At 37.4% G+C, this 21,566-nt stretch overlaps 1 protein-coding gene across 1 annotated transcript in view; it reads right to left on the bottom strand.

Annotated features, from left to right (window-relative positions):
- The window catches only part of LOC131026905 (vacuolar protein sorting-associated protein 24 homolog 1), a 101,471-nt gene extending 83,372 nt beyond the window's left edge, over nucleotides 1-18,099 (bottom strand). Inside the window, exons 1-2 of the mRNA XM_057956919.2 lie at nucleotides 17,772-18,099; nucleotides 15,633-15,709 (exon numbers count right to left, since the gene is read on the bottom strand). Of these exons, the coding sequence (XP_057812902.1) occupies nucleotides 15,633-15,709; nucleotides 17,772-17,883 (189 nt within the window). The 5' untranslated portion in view covers nucleotides 17,884-18,099. The remainder of the gene's footprint in view (nucleotides 1-15,632; nucleotides 15,710-17,771) is intronic.
- Between the last annotated feature and the right edge of the window lie 3,467 nt (nucleotides 18,100-21,566).

Below are 21,566 nucleotides of genomic sequence, written 5' to 3'. Positions count from 1 at the left end.
AGATATTTGGTTCTTATTTCTCAGTATAATTGTCTTCTGTCTTATAAGTTTCAGTTTGTTAACACTGATATGAACAAGCTTTATAATTGTATTGTTTCTGAAAATTGAAGTTTTAAAACTCTTGAGTTGGTGCTCAAGTAATTGTATTGAGAAATTGGTGGGTTGGTGCCCTCAAATAGGAAGTTTGGTGGGTTGGTGCCCTCAAAGAATTGTAATTGTTTTTTAACTGTGAGGCTGGATTAGGACTATAGATCCTAGCAGCATTCTCACCGTGGTTTTCCTGTCTTGGGTTTCCACGTAAATTTTGTGCATTTCTTTTCATTCCTTCCAGTTTTCAGATTGAAGCATATTAAAAGTTTAAATCATTTGAGAATCAATTTAATAAGGATTGAAGATTTATTTACTACTGTTTCACCCCCCGTCTAAACTTGTGTTCTACACTCATTACTAGTCAATGCAGCCCCTAAATCTGACATAGCATCGCTTTCCAAAAGGCCATACATTTTGTTAATAATCAACTACTGTCCCTTCAACCTGTTTGCAGCCTTTTGTAATGTAAATGTTATGTTTTCTTGAATTAATTATTACCCTTTGTTAAGAGAGCTCGTTGCCCCTTTAATTAGCTTGTTTATAGAGAATCACAGCCTATAGAAATCTGACATGGACTGTTCAAGATTTTGTTATCATATTATTTCATCCAAGGAAGGCAACGATTATAATAAATGATCTCATTACTAGTCAATGCAGCCCCTAAATCTGACGTAGCATCATTTTGTTTGATGCAAGTTTCAGGAAACCAAACCTGACACATTTCTGACATCCTCTGTGGGTTGTCTACTGAAGATATATACAAGATGGTGGGTCCCAAATGCTATTTCAGGAAAAAATACAAAGTTTATTAATAAGTTACAAAGTCCTTTTATCCTTAGTTTGACGGGCTATGACATATCTTGTTTTCACAACTCTCAAATGCCAACGCAGACAATCGTGAACCTATAAGGGGATTTGTTGAAAGATTTGACCATCTAGTTACTAGGATTCCTAACACTCTAAATCTTTCTTCTAAAATTCTTTTGAGCCATTTCATCAATCCTTTATCTTCAAAAGTTGCTCTCTTTCTCAAGACAAGTAATGCTGCAAAATATAAGGACAGTCATGAAAATGCCATCAAGTTGGAAGATCGTATGATCACTTAAAAAAGATAAAGAAAGATTCGATCAGACCATTGGTTCCTTTGTACATCCAACCACCTCAACGGTATTCACCTCCTTCGAGCACTGATTCATTTATCAATTACATATGTCAATGACGGATCTCATTTACCTACTTCTCTAACAAGGCAACTAGCAAAAGTGTTTTTCCCTTCACACACATACTATTTATTCCATGCAACAAGTCAACATGATGGAGGAAGCTTTTTTAAAATGCAAAGGTTTGCAGATTTCGGCAGGTTCAAAGAAATATCAAGGGCCATCAGGTGATCCTCAAAATCTACTAGACGAATCAGATGGTAGCTTTGTGATGGAATATACTCAAGTAAGAAATAATTTTCATAATCATACAGTGAATAATGTCATGTTGACATGATAAATAACTATAAATGGAACATGAATATCCAAAAGCAACAAGAATTTTGGCTACTTTGCTCAAATTCTTTGATACTAAAGAAAGATTACTAATGGAAGAAGAGCCTAAGATGAGGTCAAGAAAAAATCTAAATAGAAAAGTTGTGAGCAAAAAGAGATTAGTTGTGCAAAAATGATAATGAATCCTATAGCTTATTTTCTTCATTTGAAGGGTTGTTCAAAGAATTTACACGGAATGATATAGAGGAGGGTCATATTATTCAAGATGTTTAGGTGATATCCGGTGAAAAAATAAAGAGTCTACTACTAAGGGTTGGTGATGCAAATAAAGAATCACGGTTAGATAATGAACAAGATTTTCTTCTTTAAGAGAATTCGATGTTGGAGGTGTTGATGTGTGTTTTAGACACTTCAAACACAAAATAAAATACCAAGGGCACTCTACCCTCTCTTGATCAAAATCTCCTCGAATGCTAAATGATGTGATCAACCGAGATGACTCCCAGGTTTATATAGTCAAGTCTTGACGTGTAGATAGCTCAATTGGTTGATGTGATTGTTGGTAATCCAAGGGGACTTGCGTTGAATCTTGAATGCTTGAATGTTTGGATGTTGTTGGAACTTGATCATTTGACTATTTGCTTTGAAAATTTAAAAAAAAGGGCAAAAGACATGAGGTTTAGGGATTCTAACCTAATCCTAAGAATGTAGGAATGATGGACAATCTTTGGTGAAACTCAACTAAGCCTTGCTTTGACATGCAAAGCAACAACTCCAGAAAGTTTAATGCGATCTTCTAAGGGGAGCAAAATGATATTCAAATCACTATTAACAACAAGGATACTATCAAGGCAATGCATATCAAAGTGTGAAAAGAAATTGAAGTTAAGCTTATTTAAGGATTCCAATTGACCACACAAGGCAAACTTACAATCAGCAAATTGCTAGTGGTATTGATATATGAATTCCACCATTGATCATGCACAAAGATCTTCCATTCACCTAAACAACATGAAAATGAATTGAGAAGAAGAGACCATGAAACTTGTACAAATAAAACATCAAATTCACCATAGCTTCAATGAAATCATATGCTCTTTACAACAAAGTCTTGGCAATAATCTTTGCCTTCTCCTAATCTAACTTCTACTCTAATTGCTAACTCTTGATTGCTATCTATGAACTATTATCTATTACTCTATTCTTGTTCTACTCTTGTTAACCTTTTACAAATGAGTAATTTGCACCTTTTATAGTGCTCTCAATACAATTCAATGGCTCGGATTGATTCACAATCAATGGCCAAGATTGAAACCCTAATTAGGGTTTGTTACAACAAACTTCCTTCTAGCCAATAAAATCATTACAATGAATTATCTTGATTTCTAACCAATGAGAGAATAGGTTAGGTACATAAAATAGTATTTGATGAGGCACCATGTGTCGCTTGCTCCACCATAAGATGAATCAGGCTCATTGAGCTTGGACTTGCTGATGTGGAAGTAACTTGATTGGGTTGAATGCAAATAGGATGCCACATCAGCCTCTTCTGAAACTATCTCCATTCCTTGATCACGTTCACTCTTCTTTACCCTAATTTGGAAATTTTCCTCCTTGTGATGCATTCACAATCTCAACCTTTGAATCATGAAGTATTTTCTTCCTTAACCTTCTTTGATCTTGGAATTCCTTGCTTTGATTTGGAACATGTTGTTGTCTTGAAAAGTAGACTTTGATCCTTTGGAACCCATGTGACGTATATCCTTCTTCATGCATTTTGAGGTATCTTCTATCATGTTGATGACCTTGATGTTGAAATGTGAAGCATGTGCTTCCCTTGGAACGTTGAGCTGGACCTCGATGTGTGGATCTCCTTGTTGACCTGGCTCAAATGTGTTGATGTTGTGATAATCTCTATTTCTACACTTTCAAGCTTTCAGCCTTCCTCTATGATGCCAATTCGCCTTCTCCAAGTTGCCTTGATTCGTAGTGGTATCTTCCTTTATCAAACCACCTCCATATATCAAAACCTGAAAAGAAAGCAAACATATTGTGAATAAAATGTAGAACACACGATAAAGCATCACAATTAATTAAAAATTAATAAGTCCGATCTGATTCTGCCTTTGCAACTTATGTTTGCTGTTAAAAATGCCTCAAAACCCAATCTGAATTTTCAATGATTTGCACAATTTTCTGCTCTTCAAAGCATACCCAGGTCTGCACCTAATTCTGCTCCCATGTTTTAAGGTTATGATCTTAATATCTGCATGTCTGATTCATTGATTAAGGTCTGATTATCACCCTTCAAAGTCTGGGAATGACACTCAAAAAGTTCTGGAAACGTACAGGTCTGATTTTCTGATCTGCTGTGCGAATTAGGAAGAATTCTCCCTACTGCAAATTTGTTAAGTGTCTCTTCTCTTTGATGCCGAATTTTAGAAGATCAATTTGCAATTTCCTTTGAAGCAATGTGCTTCCTTCCTTCATCTTATAGGCACTGAACCTATAGGTCACATCCTTTCATACCCTAACAAGGCCCACTTGGCATAAATGAACATTTTGTCTTGCCTTTAATTTAATTCGCACCACGTTGCCCTTATTCCAGCCGACTTATGTTTGGATAAACATCTCTTCCCTTGCTTGCTGAATTCGTTTTGCCTTAATGTCTTTTACTTTCTAGCTGACTTACGTTTAAAATGCTCATGAACTTTATCTTCTTAAAATTCGCCTTTACTGCTTGTGAGGCTGACTTTGCTTCATGTCCTTCAACATGCAAGGAGGTTAAATTTAAATCTCATCTCTCTCAACGTCTATCTTGTATTTCTTAAAGTAAAGAGGGCAGAATTTCACCTTCCACGTTTTGCAGGTTAACCTTTTACCTTCCATGCAAATGCAAGTTGACTTTCTTACCTTCTTAGCCCTTCTCATTAACTTAAGTTGACTCACACCCTTTCATCTTCTCAAGAAGGTTGATTTCTTATTAAGTTGGTGTGCATCTCTTTTCCTATCAACTTAAGTTGATCCGCATCTCTTTTACTATCAACTTAAGTTGATCCGCATCTCTTTTCTTATCATTGAAGGTTGATATTTTAGTTAAGCAAATTTCACTTCCTATCAACCTAAGTTGATCCGCAGACCCTCACTTAAAACTTCCTATCAACCTAAGTTGATATGCAGGCTACTTCCTATCAACCTAAGTTGATCCGCAGGCCCTCACTTAAAACTTCCTATCAACCTAAGTTGATCCGCAAGCTACTTCCTATCAACCTAAGTTGTTGTGCAGGCCTTCCTTATTAACTTAAGTTGATGTGTAAGCTCTTTCTTATTAGTTGATACAAAGGCTCTTTCTTATTGTTGGAGGTTGAAATTTTTCTTTTTTACCTTGATGGTTGATTGATCCTTATTTTTTTTTTGCCATCTAAAGTTGATTGACTTCTTTGTTTGAGGAGGTAAACTGTCCAAGTCCACTGCCTTGGAATTTTGCTCTCCTAAAGATGAAAATTGAAATGCACAAGAGAGGGACTTCATTATACAAGGAAGATTTTATTTCCTTCAAAATTGACCCTTTCTAACAACCTTGGCAATTCTAGAACATTTTGACATCAACCTGACATCTCTTACTCACTAGCAAAGGTTAACGACCAAAGGAACTATTGCCAAGCTAAGCAAACTAAAACACCTAATTTAAGCAAAAAGTGGGGGTCCCCATTTGCAATGGGGCGATGTGTGAAAACATCACAAGAGGAGGTACTAATTAGATCAGAAGTTAATGAAAAGGATTCTTAACCAGATCTTGATTGTTTTATGCAACACCTTGAGAGTGAGTCTTCAGTGGAGAATTATTTGAATTTTCTTTTGAATCGATTCATCCTTGTCCTCGGTAGATCCCACACGTCTATAATGTCACCTATTCAAACTTAAACCAAGATGCTCTATTTTCGCTGCAAGAACCATGTATACAACCTGTGTATATGGTGCATTGGGTGTAGAAATTTGGTGCAGCAAATATAATCAAATTATATTATAAAATAAATAAATGTCAATCACAAAATAAAATAAAATAATATTATAATGGATTATAATAGAAGGATTAAATAATATTATAAAGCAATATAACAATGAAAGTTTATTTTTAATAATATCAACCAAGGGGCATTTGAAGAGGTATTTCTTTTGGATGAAAGCTCTATCTAAGAGGCCAAGCAAGGAGAAGGAGGCCTCATTGACCAACCATTGTATTCTTGATTTCTACTCCTTGTTGGAGCATTGAACTTTCCATTAACCTGCAGACAAAAACCAACATTTCCTTGGAGTGATTTCATACAAAACTCACCATTTGGCCGATTCACTGAAATCTCATATTTATATGAAGATTATACTGGTGTTGAAGGGGCGCTATGACTACTAGATTAATTCTACATTCTATTTTGGGCAGAAATATATCAAGTTGGTGGTTGTGATCTACATATAAGGAGTGCACTAGCAGCTGGATACCATTTACCATATAAATCATTGCCATTAGAGCATAATCATGGTTTCCTTACGATCGTTGGTCGCTAAAGATACATTACATTATAAGTGCTGCAATGAAAAGAATTTCATACAGCTAGTCAATAGGTTCCACATATAAATTACATCATTATTTCCAGGATAGCACTGCCATTTGGAGAATAAATCAGATATACATTGAATCCATATGGTATATGCAGCTTTTGCACTGCCATCATAAAAATAATCAGAGTCTGGATAATGGTGTGTGGCCTTTTAAGATCACTATCACATCCAGGACATCGACCATTGTGGTGATTTTGTTATATGTCTAGACTTGTGCTTCTAATTTGGGCAAGGGTTACATTGGATATTTATATTCAGGTGCAATGTTTCATAACCTCCCTAAGGCTTCCAATTGTGGGAATTATAATTCAATTTTGCATTTCATAATTTGTCTAAGAATCTAAACAAGTTGAAGGTTGCATGGTGGACCTAATAATTATCTCATAATATTCCAAATAGATTTTCAGTGACTTTGTAGTAGATTTATTTCAGAATCTAGGAATTCAAAGACACACATTCAACCCCAAAAGAGTTGTATAATCAGTGGTTTTGTACTGAATCTGCTGATAATTATATGTAAATCAAATAATATAAAATATTCCATCCAGGATATTACAATGTCTATAAAGAAGACTATGTCACATTCAAAGTTTATCGATGAGCCAATGCTAGCAAGGGTTATCACAGAAGAAGAATATCAAGAAAAGGGGAAGAAAATAGAGCATGAAGAGGATGTGGCCTTAATTTTTAAAGAAGTGGATATTTTCTTCAAAATGTCAAGGCAGAAGAATGATGGTCAACCAAAGAGAAAGATATGTTGTCAAAGATTCATATTCACACTACTACCTTGGTAATAGGAGACAATAGTTGCATGATTGATAACGAGGAGTCTAATTGTTTCCTCCCTACAGAGACATATTTATTGAAGATAATTGCTCTAATAAAGCTGAAGAGACCCAATTTGACCAAGGACTACCACTATGAGATGAAGAATGGGAAATTTTTCTACCAAAAGATGATGTTTTTCAACATGTGTGCTTTGATAACATAGTATTCAATACTCAAAACTTAACAGACAGATTCAAACCTAGACACGTTGTCAGATGAAGGCTCAATTTATGAAGATGGTCAAAAAGTGTCACCGCCACAAGGTATACAGATGATACCAATTGCAGATCCAATAAATAAATACTTGGTGCATGAGATTCTCTTTCAGCAACATTAGCCTTTCCCAAAGGATGATACTTGGACTAAGTTTATGATTGTGTATGTCAAAGTCATGGGTGGAGAAGATCAAACTAGATATGTGGTGATTATTATTTCTGTTTTGTTGCAATAGGGTTTTGTTGGTGGATACCATGGGGATACGAATTCTATTTTGTTGGCCTTTTCAATCATCATAGTGCAGCAGTGTGTTTGTCGCAGTGAGGAAGACAGATGGCTATTTGGAGTACATGTGAATCCCATTACAATACTTTGGGATGCTTGTGGCATTCCTATAGTGGTGCTTTGGGTCACTTGTGTTTTGGAACCTATAGCAATTAATGTGTGCTGTCATGAGAGGCTCCAAATCACAATTCAATGGGAATTTTGTGCAGTTGCATAGTTAGTGGGATCTTCCTAGTTGGAGATAGTGGTTCTATTTTGCTTTTTAAGAGCTGCTATTGTTGCAATTGAGTACTTTGATTGTGTGGGGGCCAAGGATGATCTTGAATTACAAATGTTTATCACAGTGCCATGTGTAGCTTGGAACCATTTTCAGCGGAAGCTTGGGTAGTAATGTGGATCTATCACTTTGGGATGGATGATCTTTTACAGTGGATGTTGGGTTCATGAAGAGCTCTTGGATTCTGTCTTATGTAAGCAAGGTTCATGAAGAGCTCTTGGATTCTGTCTTATGCAAGCAAATGAGGGTTCTTTGACAATTCTCAGTTTTTCCAGTATAGGATGGTTATCTTAATATTCTTTGAAGATGTAGACAGTCTATTGGCATCTGGGGCTCATGGAGTCTTTAATTGAATTATCAGTTGTGATTTGTCAGTTTGGAAGGATGATCCTTGGTTTAGAGGATGGTATTATTGTGCCATTACGGACTCTTAATTATTGGTTGGAGTTATGGCATGATACAGATGCTTTTGAATGTATCTGTTGGTTGGAGAAAAATGATCTTCTATTAAGAAAATGTAAATCATGACACTGATAAGTTCCTAGATTTTGTACTATTCATGCAATGGGAGCTTGGGCAATGATTTGAGGAAAATCTGCTAGATGAGTGCTGCAATCATTTTGCATTGTGATCTTCTGATTATTGCAGTGTTGCAGTTGGAGTTCAGTTGGAATAAGATTATTGGTTGTGCACATAAATCAGATTTCAGTGACACTGGGATTTCAGTCCATGTGCCATGATACCATGTTAATATGCTTCTTTTGGAGATCTCTTACCAAGGTAAGCAGATTATGTGCTCAAAAAATAGTCCTAATTGCAAACTGAAACTTCAATCAAAACAACAGATCTAAGCACACCAATATACACATACCCCTGAAAAACAGGAAATAATTGCATTGTACTACTTAACAGTCATATATGCTCTCTCTCTCTCTCTCTCTCTCTCTCTCTCTCTCTCACACACACACACACACACACACCTTAGTGGTCTACCCTGTCTCTTTTATAGAACAAGGGAAATTTAGGGTTTACAATGAAAATCCCCATCTCAATGAAGTGCCTATGCTAGAAGAAAATAGGAAAAACCAAAGAAAAAATGTAACTACACAGAAAGTGTCTTGTTCAAAAATAAGAACAGAAACTTCTCTCAGAAGTTAGAATCTAATCTAAATATAAGAAAAGCAAAAAGCATGCTCTAAAAACAAAAGAGACATGTGCCCAGCTAGATAGAGGAAAAGCTATGTTTTTATTTAAAACAAACTGAATGTGCCCGGCTAAATATAGGAAAAGTTATCTTTATAAAACAATTGAGCACCCAGCTGAACAAGAACTGCTACCAATCAACAGCTACAGAAACACTGACAGAAGCAAGTTGCCAGAACTTACAGCGCAAGATTGGAGACAAAAGTAAAACATGAACTTCTAGTTCTGATCCAGCTTGACCCTGAGCTCTTAGCTATTGTCCTCTACCACACATGGTTGATTTTCAATTCTAAAATGGTTCCAGAATGTTATCTGGCCTGACCCTTAGTTCTTAGGCTATTGTCCTCTACACATAGAGGATTTACTATTCTAAAATGGTTCCAAAATTTTAGCCAAGGATAAAACATTACTGTTCTATGATTAGTGAGGCTACTGATGTCTCCAATTTATATTGCCACAATAAGGTTCTTAGGCCATTGCAAAGGAAAGCCCCGTTAGAATGCAGTGTTAAGTAAGATTTAAATATGTAGGATGAAGATATCCCTTCCAGTACTATGAATTCCAGCTTGATAACCTTGCATTTCCTTTGAATTTAGTTATTATTTATTACCTTTCCATTTGCCAAATGTGAAACACCAAATTTGATAAAATAAGTCCAAAGCTAATCTAAAAAATATCCCATGTTTACTGAGGTTAAAGTTCCAATTGTTAGCAGTAATTTTTCCTGGGCTTTGTAGTTACTCAAAACTTGCTAAGATCTCTTTTTCTATAGAAATAGAGATTTTTCCTGATTATCAATTAAAATTTTACATTTTTTCTTCTTTCTCAACAATTTGTAATCTTTAAGCATAATATATTTACTGAAATTAAACAGAGATATCAGTTGTGTCCTATCATATATTTTTCTCACTTCAGGCCATTACAGGCATTTGTAATTGATCCTTGTTGGCAATGTCAGTAAATACTTGTGCAGCTATCTTGATGGCTAGAAGTACAATTTACATTTGGAAGTAAAATTAGCATCCTAAAGATTTGGAAGGATAATGAAAAGAAGCTACCCAATGGTAGTGAATAATCTACAGAATTCATCCATCCAGGAAGAGAGAAGCTGCGAGATTGAGAATGAAGATACTGAATCTAAGGACATGTTCAGAAAACAGGTACAACCAAATAAGAGAGGGGCAGACTAACGAATGAGAAGAAAAAGGAGAAAGCACTGACCACAAGACAAGACAAGCGAAGCATTTCCATCCAAATGAACAATAAGTTCAGGCTATAGAGAAAGAGAAGCTGTTCAACCAATGTTTAATGCTCAATCCATACACTAATATAATTTGACTATTTCAAAACTTGTCTTGAGGCCTTTTGCAAAGCCCTGAGGCCTAAGCCAAACATAAGCAGTGGAATGTGGAATTCATCAGGTGGTAGTTTCTCATTTTCTAGTCAAAATATAAATGTATCTAGTGGCTCAGGTTCCTCAACAAATTCAGGAAAAAGAGTCAAATTACTGGAGATGGTTCAGGATGCCATCAAAATGGGAAAACAAAAATCAAAATCAAGCCAAAATTGCTAGCTGTCAAGCAGACAAGCTGATTCCCACTTCCTGAGAAGTCCACTGGTCCATATGTTGAGTTTTTGCTTCTTGTTTAGTGTTAGTCTCTGACTCTGACTTACAACGAAAGAGAAGGCATGAAGTTTGAAAAGTTTAATTGTATTTATTCATTCTGGATATATTTATTATACTTGATCTGAATAGGCTTTAAGCTTTAAGGAATGATATCTATAAAACATATGTAGTAGCAGTCATTAACTTAGAAACGAGACTCGTACTTGGTGTGGACTCGGCAAGGCTGACCCGAATTGGGACTTGGCAAAAAATCAGCAGGACTCAGCAGGACTCAGCAAAAACTCGGCAGGACTCGGCCAAAAACCAGTTTCTAGAGAGTCTTGCCTAGAGCGAGTTCCTGGAGAGTCCCGAATCCCTGAGACTCAGCTAGGGTCACTCGGCTCGGAACTCGCTAGGACTCGGAGAGTCCTGATGAGTCCTGGAACTATGCAATAAAGTAATTTGTATATCATGGGAGGAGCGAAGATGAAGAGCAGGAGCTGAGCAGAAGTTACAAGGGTTTCAGGCGGCATAGAGAAGGTGATTCAGAGGAGGATGACGATGAGTCATTTTCTGTGGCTTTCTGGGGTGCAAGGTTTGGCATTGCGTTTTGGTGGGCTGGGGTTCTCGGGGCTGCTCGGGTGCTGTTTGGAGACTATTTGGTGTGGGCACCAAGAACGTGTGTGGGCTTCTCTGCCCTTTCTCTCTTCTCCCTCCACCTTTGCTCACCTTGTGCTGGTGGTAGACTCTGGGGATTTGGTTGTGAACCTGCCAGCTCTTTTTTTAAGCATTTGGCAGTGGCTTGTGTTTCTGGGGCCTGTTCTGGATGGGGTTTCCCTTCGGCTGGGGGAGGTGTTGGTGCTTTTGCTTAGGGAGGAATCTCTTTGATGCAGTCTACAGGGGGTTCGCTGAGCTGGGGGAGGTGCTGGTGCTTTTGCTTGAGGAGGAATCTCTTTGATGCAGTCTACAGAGGGTTCGCTGAGCTTTGTTGCATGGGCTTTTCTGCCCTTTTTCAATCTTCTTTCCTCCTGCTCTTTCCCTGTGCAGGTGGTATTCTGGTTTGGATGGAAGCTTTCCCTCTCTTTTGTGTGGTTCTATTGATACTGGCAGCCTGCACGTCAAGGTTGTTTCGGCTACGGATGGCCTTTGGCTAGGCTCAGTTCCTTTCTGCCCCTGTTTGGTTTGGATCTGGAGATTCATGGAAGCGGTTTTTCCAGGTGGCTTACTCTACTTTGGAGCTAATGTGGGAGGATTTTTTTCTTCTGTGATTGCTGCGTTTGCTTCCCCTGTTGGGGCCAGTGAGAGTTCCCCTGTTTTGGATGGTGCTTTTGGCCCTTCTATAGTGGGTTTCTTGGCTTGTGAAGCTCGGACAGCAGTTTGGCCGTTTGTGCTCATGCTTGTCTTTGAAGCTGAAGGTTGTCTGGGTGCTTGCTTCTGCTGGTTTTTTGAGTTCTGCTGGAGTTTTGGGCCTGTCAGCAGTCCTGTTGTTCGGGGTATGATTTTGTTTTCTTCCATGCCTTTTCTAGTTTTTGTTTTCTTGTGTCTAAATCTGACTGCCTTGATCTTGTCAACGCCAGATTTAGATTTGTGTTTTTGGTTAAAGGACTCTTCTGCTATTTGGGAAGAGAATATTTTGTGGAATATTGTTAAGAGGGCTCTAGTTCTTTTCCTGGTTTATTTCTTGTTGTGGACCTGTTGTTTTCCTTCTTCGGTCTCCTTCCCCGTGGCTCCTTTAGAGGTGGAGTTGTCTCCTATGGAGGTGGAGACCGTTGTTTTGGAAAAGATCAAGGATGTGTCTCTGCGCCTGTCGTCTTCCTCCATTAATTATCAGGCCTTATCCCATGGAGGTGGATGCTTCTCCTATTAAGGTGGAGAATTGTTGGGTGGGAGAGATGGTGTACTGCTCTGTAAGCAAGGTTATGGGAGCCTTGAGAAACCCTTGGTTCTTTTTCAAGGTTAAGGGAGCCTTTAAAAACCCTCTATATTGATGTAAGGGGCTTCGGCTTGTTGTTGGAAGCAGATAGAGCTTTGTCTTATTAGATTTTTTAGGCTGCTGATTGTTTGCTGTAGGTTGGGCTGCTGTTTGGTTATGCTTTATTTGTTGTAGCTGTTCATCTGAGGGTTCCAGATCCCTCCAAAATCTGTTGTACAGGGTTTTGGGGACCCTTCAAAACCTATTTGACCCTTAATCAAAAACAATAAAGTAATTTGTGTGGTTAAAAGTTGGATAGGATACCATAAGCAATAAAGCTAATTTTGGAAACTAGTTGTTTTATTTGTAATATGAAGACTATTTGGTTAGAAACAGGGTACTTTAATGATTTAATCTACAAAGAGTGCATCTACCATTAACCAATGAATGGTGAAAATGAAAGCATATCAGGTAAGACTAAACCAAAGAAATTGAGCAATTGCATTAAACTTTAAAATGGGTAAATATGAAAGCTCTAAATTGCTCCATTATATTTGCCCTTGTAAGAAAATTTAAATTTAGTTTGGCAACTTTGCATGAAACAGCTATAAGGAATGATGTGGATCATCTAGGGTTTGTACCAAGGAATTCAGCTTGAGGTATCATGCTCAGACCAAATACTACTGTCAATATGCCCTAACAGATGGATCATATCACAGCAGGTTATTCATTTAAAGACCAGCATGAGATAGAACAACCTTGCAAACAACAGCATTTGTCCCCAGAAAAGCAGTGCCTGAAAATGGGCGAACCGTGCTATACAACATTACAACAACCAATATAACAAATACATAAAAATCAATCTGCAAAAGAAAATGAGAATGTATTTGATAAAAAAGATGAAAAAGTTATTAGTAGAAAAGAATAACATTCATACAGTCAAATAACCAAAATCCTCCACAGAAAATTGTGTTGAGACATGGACCAGCTAGGACTCGAACCTAGGACCTTCCATAACGCTGTTGGAGTGCTCTACCACTGAGCTACTGGCTCCTCTTGGACCAGTCCATCGTTGGTCCGGGTGTGGCTTATTTCCAACACCAACACCCCCCCTTAAGCCACACCTCTTGTGTGCTTGGGGCTCCTAGCCTGGACCTGGCTCTGATACCATGTTGAGACATGGACCAGCTAGGACTCGAACCTAGGACCTTCCATACACTGCTGGAGTGCTCTACCACTGAGCTACTGGCCCTTCTTGGACCAGTCCATCGTCGGTCCGGGTGTGGCTTATTTCCAACACCAACAAATTGAACCTTGCTGGCAAAGAAGCCAAGGAGAGAGTAACAACCTCTGAAATCCTTGTTAAAATGACAGGAAGGAAGCCAAAAGTAGTAACCTAAAAAAATGCAGTTTATATCTAGATGGATCTAACAGCCAACCACAGATAAATCATAAAAGAGATGCAGGGGAGGTGAGCCTCTTTACATTTGTTTCTAGTTTCTCTTCGCTTGCAGCATCATTTTCCATTACCGAAGAATATGATACCAAGAAGACTCAATTTTTTTACCTGATTGACCTTACTGTACCTTTTGCATTTCTCAGTAGACAAAAAGAAAGTTTTTCACCTACTCCAAAAGAACAATTTGCACAGAACAGTAGATATGACATCTCATCCATGTTAGGACTGATTATCACTTAGAGGCCAGTTACATAAAGTCTGCTGCATAAGTATAGAACAAAGAATAGTTTTGATTCTCCCAATAAACCGATGTAGGATGCAAGAGAATCAAAAGGTCAGAATCATAATTAAGGAAGAAGATCCCCCAAATAAATAACAAAGGATAATTACCTTGGTATCAATATGTTTGACCCTTAGAATATTTTATCTCTAAAAGAGAAAAGCACAATGATAAGAAGTAATGCATAAAAGGCCACTCCAAAGGGTCAATGAAAAGATAAAAGAGTACTACGTCAGGAGGGATGTCATTAATTTCTCCCCATTAGACATTTCTTTCATATAATCTCTTAGGAGGCATTCCTCTCCATTCATGATTTCTTGATCCATTTTAAATTCATATTGATTTCAGCTAGTGAATTGCAATTATAGAAGATTTTTTTATACTTTCACATTTGATCAGAATGAATGGCTCAAATGCGTCCAATTACTTGGTCAAATTTTTCTCAAAATTTTCCTACTTGTTGCATGTTTTACTTATGGACTCTGAGCTAAATAAATTTGAAACTTATAAGCAAAAATATACATTGTAAGGAAGAAAAATGATGAAAAAGCTGAAGTTAAAGCCAACTGAAACAGAAATTGTTATTTGGTGTGTGGCCTTCAGCAAAAGAGATTAATGAGAAAATGCTATGTTGCATGAAACATAGAAATAAATGAAAAGGCTGCCCATTCTCTAAAAAATTATATTATTTATGTCATTCAAAAATTAACACAGCTAGTTTAGTGATCAAGTTAATAATTATACTGTATAGTCAAAAGTGTTTGCCACAACATTATACAAATACTAGTTCTCTTCTCTCTCTCTTGATATACATGCTCATACATGTAAACTTCCTTGCCTTTCTCCATAATTAACTGTAGATAAAAGTTAAGCATGATTAACAAACAACAATGACAAAATTTTACTACACTTCATCATTGTTAAGATACTTGGCGTAAGTATTACATCTAAACAGCTCTTTTGGTGTTCAAATTAATAAACAAAGAGATTTATTGTGGAAATGATTTTCAGAATTTGGTAATAGTATTTACACACTGTCACAGACTCACACACAAACAATGCATACAGTCTTACAGAGAGATTAAAGCATATTAAATATTTAGAATTATAAATGCAAAACTTTCAAGTGACATTTAAGAAGCCCTACAGGTTAGATAGGCTCACATACTATAGTTTCACATGAAATTTGTGATGATTTCACTACTTCTAGAATAGTGCCAAATTTGTTTATGGGACATAAAGAAAGATAAAATATGCTGTCTATGAAAACAAAATTCTGAGGGTCCAATGCCTTATTTCTGTTCTTTAGGCCTAGTAGCATTTGTAATTAATTACAGTATGGTGCATTCATTGGATTAAATACCTTTGCTGATGTCATGTCATTTCGCTTTGCTGCTTCTTTAATTGCTTTCTGCACAGCTTTTTCTTCACGCTGAATATCTGAAAAGAAACCTAGATTATCAATTATCAAATTGAAACTAATATGCAAATCCAAACATACACAGAAACCTTGACCTTATTACCCAGAAGAGAAAAGGGCCCAACACATCTAACTATAAATAAGTATTAATGCAGCCAAGTTTTAAAGTGACTTGCAAGTTTAAAACGATCGAATTATGATCTCATAAAAGTAAACATAATTTGACAAGTTCTTCTTTCCCACAAGGCCAAAACAAACTTAACACCATACGCTAATAAAATCAAGCCACTGTACACCTGTTGATATTATCAAATTATATTAATATTAACAGATTAACTATTATAAACCAAAATCTAGTCCAGCTATACAAACCAAAAAAAAAGAATTAAAAATAGTTTTACCATGGAATGTAATTCACTTTACTTATAGAGACTTATTTTCACTAAACAGAATTGCTGATCAGATTACAGTGCGAAGACATCCATGAAATTCTCAGAATTTGGATAAGTGTCAGTTATCAACCATTGCAAACTAGGCTCTAGCTGCACGTGCAATAGAGAAGGGCCAAACAAATCACAGCTTGCAATCAACAGAATCTGACCTGTAAGGGTAGCTACCAGATGAAAATTCAAAAGCCATTGTCCACAAAATCTACATTTATTAAGGCACAATTGTAGAACCCCCAAATGATGAACTACTTTAAATAATTGCTTATCAGATTGAAGTCCCCACTGTCAAGGCTCACATTTGTGAATTCTTAGATTCAGCCTTGACCTACTGTTACAAAAATGGCAACTAGCTGAATATGTTATAGAAATGGGCAAATGAGTCTTCATGGATCACAATCGACAAAATCTAATTTGTATGTACTATAGACTAATACCATATGAAAAGGTAATTTTCAGAAGTACAGACCACAGTATGTTGACCGTTGAAGTTGAATTCAACTTTGTCTTGGCAGGCCTTTCAAATCTCAGTACAAGTAAAGGAAAACGAGTTCTGGGGACTTGGCAGCTGAGACTTGGTGAGATGTGAGAGGCTTGGCAAAAATCAACTGGTGTTTACAGTGAAGGAAGAAAAACACACAAAAATTCCCCCAGAAAGCAGCTTTTTTAATTCCTTTTCTCCCAACAGATCAACGCATAGCAGACAAGAGTTTTCAGCTGAGAAATGATTTTCCTCCATCAAAGGCAGTTTTGTTAACAAAAGAGAAGATGAAACACATTTCCTTTTAGCTTACTCACTGTTTAGTAATATTAGTCACAATTGCAGAGATATTTAGGAATTTGGGTCATGGCCTAGCTTGTAGACTCCTAGACGAAAACATTTAAACAAAGCTGGACCTCTTCTTCTAAATTTGAAGCAATAAAAATAAATTCCTATAAACAATTAAACACATTTTTGATATGTCTTACAGACCACTTTGGCCTAATGACCTTATAGGTCATCTCATCATCTGATTTCATCTCAAAGTCAATTGTATCTGGTGGACGTACTTAAAATTTATTGAGGATGCTTTAATCTCGTCAACGTTGTATATTGAGGATTTGTTTATTGAAGTGAGAAAGCAGTCTGTCTATAAAACAATCGAGTTAAGATTTCTGATTGTCATATATTGCATAAATTCTCTTATTAATGAATAATTACTATATAATTTCGTCGGAAAAACAATCAATATTCAGGAGCAGAGAGGGGTTCTAACAACACAATCTTTAGTCTCGTAATTATCCTTGTTGAAAGAATTATGCATGCATGACTGAAGAATTAATTCAAATATAATTTTCCGTTGAAACTGGTTCCCATATAGACTAAGAATGGAGAAACTCCCACAAAAATAAAATCTAATTAACAGTAGAAATTTCAATTGCTTAATAAATTGTCAAACAAATCACAATTCAGACTGCAAAGGGGCGGGTAGTTCAGCCAGGGAGCCCCCCAACATTATAATGACAGGTCTCAGGTTTGATTTCTCGTTGGTCAATGAAAAATAATAAATTTCTCTAAATAACACATATTCTGCTCTAAAGGTAAAATTGTTCAGAATTGACAAACAACAAATACTTTTTGAAAGTGGATACATACCACGGACTTGGCGATCGATATTTCTGGACTCCTGTTTGAGACGCCTCTGCCACTCGCGCAATTGTTGCTGTGGAGTTGGCTTCGGCTTCAACATTGCCTTCACGGTCTCCATTGTTACGGCCTTTGAATTCAAGAGATGTTTAAGTATTTCTTAGATCCAAACAGTGTGTGAAACGAATCCGCGCTCCCTGAAGACCGATAACATCAGACTTTTCAGGAAAACTAATTCTGTCAAAGGAGAATTAAGCGTGAAGAATGAAGAATATAGTTGCCTCTCCGGCGTTTCGAACCTGGTCGATTGGGAATTTCTTTATACGATACGGACGTAAAGGGTGAAAAAGGTTGAGGCGTAGTTAATCTACACTAAATAAATAATTCTCTAACTAATATTTTTTGGCACAGTGCTTGAAGTGACAATATGGTGCATAATGAAAGATTTTAATGAGGTCTATTAGATTCATTTAATGTTCTCTTTAAAAATGTCTTTCAGCAAGGAAAATTTTATTTAAGAACAAAATTTCAAAGTGGTAAGGGAATAAAAATATTTGTTCTAAATAAGTTTTAATAGTTAATATGAGAAAAGGTGTTAGGAAGAATGAAGAATTATTATTTTGAAGAATTTGACTCCAGCATCTAACTATCAACAAAAGGTCTATTTATATGTCAATATTTCTTTAAGAGAAAAATTCTCATAGCTCAATTGAAGACTAACTCGCATCGTCTTCAATGTGAAATAAGTAGATGGAAAAGGAAGAGACTATCTAGCCGATAAAATGGCACCCTGTACATATGGTAACATTCATTTTATCATGAAGTGAATTTAACAATACGTTAACCTATGCTCTCCCGCTCTGCAACTCTCGCTCTACAAGCTTTTGAATTTTAAACTTTTTCCTTTCATGGTGGTTGTTGTTGTGGGTGGGAGACCTCTCCCCCCCAGCTAAACTCCCTTCGGACCCTATGGTGTTGTCAACCTCTGTTGCTTCTCATTTTGCCCTCACGGTGGATGAGATTCCTATTGGGGCCTACTATAGTTCAATTGATAAACTGCTTGTTACTACCCTCATGAAGGTAGTGACTGCTGACTGTCCTGAAACTGTAGTGTTTCTGGACAAGTCAATGGATTCAATTCCTTTCTCCAAGGAATTTGTCGCTCAAGATGAGCCTAAAGTTTAAGAGACCCCAATTGTTAGCACATCTGTCAAAGGATGGAAAAATGTGTTGATTGGAAATGCTACCGGGGAGGTGGACCCCAATATTGTTTATGTTTGCATACAAATTGAGGAAGGCACGGCTATTGAGCTCCCTGACAAAGTTGTGGACCGCATTTTGCTAAACATGAGTAATTCTCTGGTGCTAAAAAAAAATTTCCCTCAGACCTACTGTGGAAATGGTTAGGAAATGGGCTTCAAGCAAATGGAGACTGAAAGGAAGTGTCTCTATCAGTGCTATGCATGGGGCTCTCTTCCTCTTCAAATTTACTACTGAAGAGGGCGTTGCTATGGTCCTCTCTGGCTGTTGGACCTATGGAAAATGCAACCTGTCTCTCTGTAGGTGGAAAGCTAGTTTTGTCCCGACTGCTAACATGCACAAGTCTGCTCTAGTCCGAGTCCGCCTTCCTGGTCTCCCACTTAAATATTGGGATGACTCTGTGTTCAGATGGATTGGTAACACCTTTGGGCACTTTGTGGGTGTTGACGAGGTCACCAGAACCAAATCCAGAATAGTCTACGCGTGCTTCTGCGTGCAGGCAATGGTTAGTAAGAATCTTCCTAACTTCATGACTCTCAAGTCTAAGCTAGGAAGCTGGACTCGGGCTTTGGTCTATGAAAATGCTACCCTCTTCTGTCAGAAATGTCACAAGACGACGGTTCACATAATTTCCCAGTGCAAGGTGCAAGACCCTAAGCCCCTCAAGCTCAAAGGTCTTGTTGTTGAGGAAGGTACTAATAAAGACTATGCTTTTGTGGAGTGCCCTTCTAAGGACCACCCCTTTACGAAGAGTATCAATAAACTCCTTCACTCACCTGCTAAAGGGATTGATGGGGCCCCTAACTCCTTGTCGGACATGGATGTGTTGTTGGCTCCTAATATGGTGAACAATGAGCTCGGACCCTCTAAGGTGTTGATCTCCACCCCTTTGAAGGTGGTCACCCCTCTAGAGGAGGGTGAGATTGTTGTTGGCTCCTCATCCCCAATTGCCCCTGGGTCTATTGGGTCCCCTTTGCTCTTGCAGGGCCCCTCATACTCGGCTGCAATGCCCATTTCCTCTGCCCTAGGTATGGGCCTCTCCTCTCCTAGAGCCTCCTCTGATGGACTTGTAAAGCACTAAGAGGGGGGGGGTGAATCAGTGACACCAAAAATAGTACTACTTTAAACACTAACCGGTAGATAAACTTAACAAGTTTGTTAAACAATATGAATGCAATAAAAATGACATAACAACATCCACAATAAGTAAAACATCCACCATAACACAAGTGTTTATACGTGGAAAACCCAAATAGGTAAAAAACACGGTGAGATGAGGAAGGCACAGCTATTGAGCTATTGAGCTCCCTAACTGTTAAGATTTAACCTTGATAGAATGCAGTCCCTTCATACCTTTACCGATTAATTTGGAATAGGAGCACCTAACTCGGTAGGTAAGGTGCTTTCTTCATTAGACACAATTTCCTTCTTTTTCCAAATCATCTTTAATTTGTCTTTTATTTCTTCAGTGTCTTTTCTAGGTTGATCTCTGCAATCTCCAGCTAAATGTCCAACTTTGTGACAATGAAAACATGCCATACCAGGATTTCTCCATGATCTTCGGTTGTACATCCCAAACCTTATAAAACTTTTGGCACTTGTATGTCCATATCTTCCACAACATTCACACCAGATCCTTGTATTGTAATCCCATGGTACTGCAGAATATTGTCGGTAAGGATTTGTGTGAGTTCGGTAACCTCTAGCATTTGCTCGATGTGCATACCACATATAGTTCTTTTGCTTAAACCAACACTTCTCGGTACTATGTCCATATCTATTGCAGTTTTTACAAAACCCTTTGAATTTTACCTTCTGATAATTGTTTACAGACTTTGTCCTACATTGTTTTGATGTGTGACCATATTTATTGTAATTGTAACAATAACCATTGGACTTAGTGACCTTTAGTTGCTTACCTTTTCTGATTTGGCACATGTTGGCAGTGTGACCTTGATTTCCACAGTAGTTGCAAATAGGCTTCTTTCTTTTGATGTCGTTCTTGCTTCCAGCTTGCTTTAATGATTCTCCTCTCTCGGTAGTATGAATTCCCTTTTCGGTAGAGTCTTTTCCTTTGTAACCGAGTCCTGCATCTTTGTTGGGTCTTCTTGTATTCAGTTGCTCATCCAACATCTTTGATGCTTCATAACTCTTCTTCAGTGTTTCTTTGGATTTCTTCTTTGTTTCAAGTTCATCGGTCAACCTTGATACTTCAAGTTTCAATGCTTGATTCTCATCATCCTTCAGAATTGCTTCATGATGTGCATAACCTAGTTGATCTGACAAATTTTGTTGAATTCCAGTCAACCTTGTGATTTCATCATTCTTATCAGATACTAAGACTTCAAGTTGTTGTTTCTCTCTTTGTGGATCTCTTACTTTATCCTCGGTTGTCCTTAATGCATCAAGATTTTCAGTCATCTGTGTGCTGAAATGTTCATGTTCTCTTTTCATTGCTTTTAGTTGATCAGCCAGTGCTTTGTTCTTTTCTCTCAATACTCCAATCATTTCTTTAGTTTCTTCAGATATGTTGTTCTCAGATGA

This window comes from Cryptomeria japonica, chromosome 1 (assembly GCF_030272615.1).
Source record: "Cryptomeria japonica chromosome 1, Sugi_1.0, whole genome shotgun sequence".
Taxonomy (NCBI): Eukaryota; Viridiplantae; Streptophyta; class Pinopsida; order Cupressales; family Cupressaceae; genus Cryptomeria; species Cryptomeria japonica.
The sequence above is the reverse complement of the archived record's forward strand: the minus strand, read 5'-3'. Positions and strand labels throughout refer to the sequence as shown.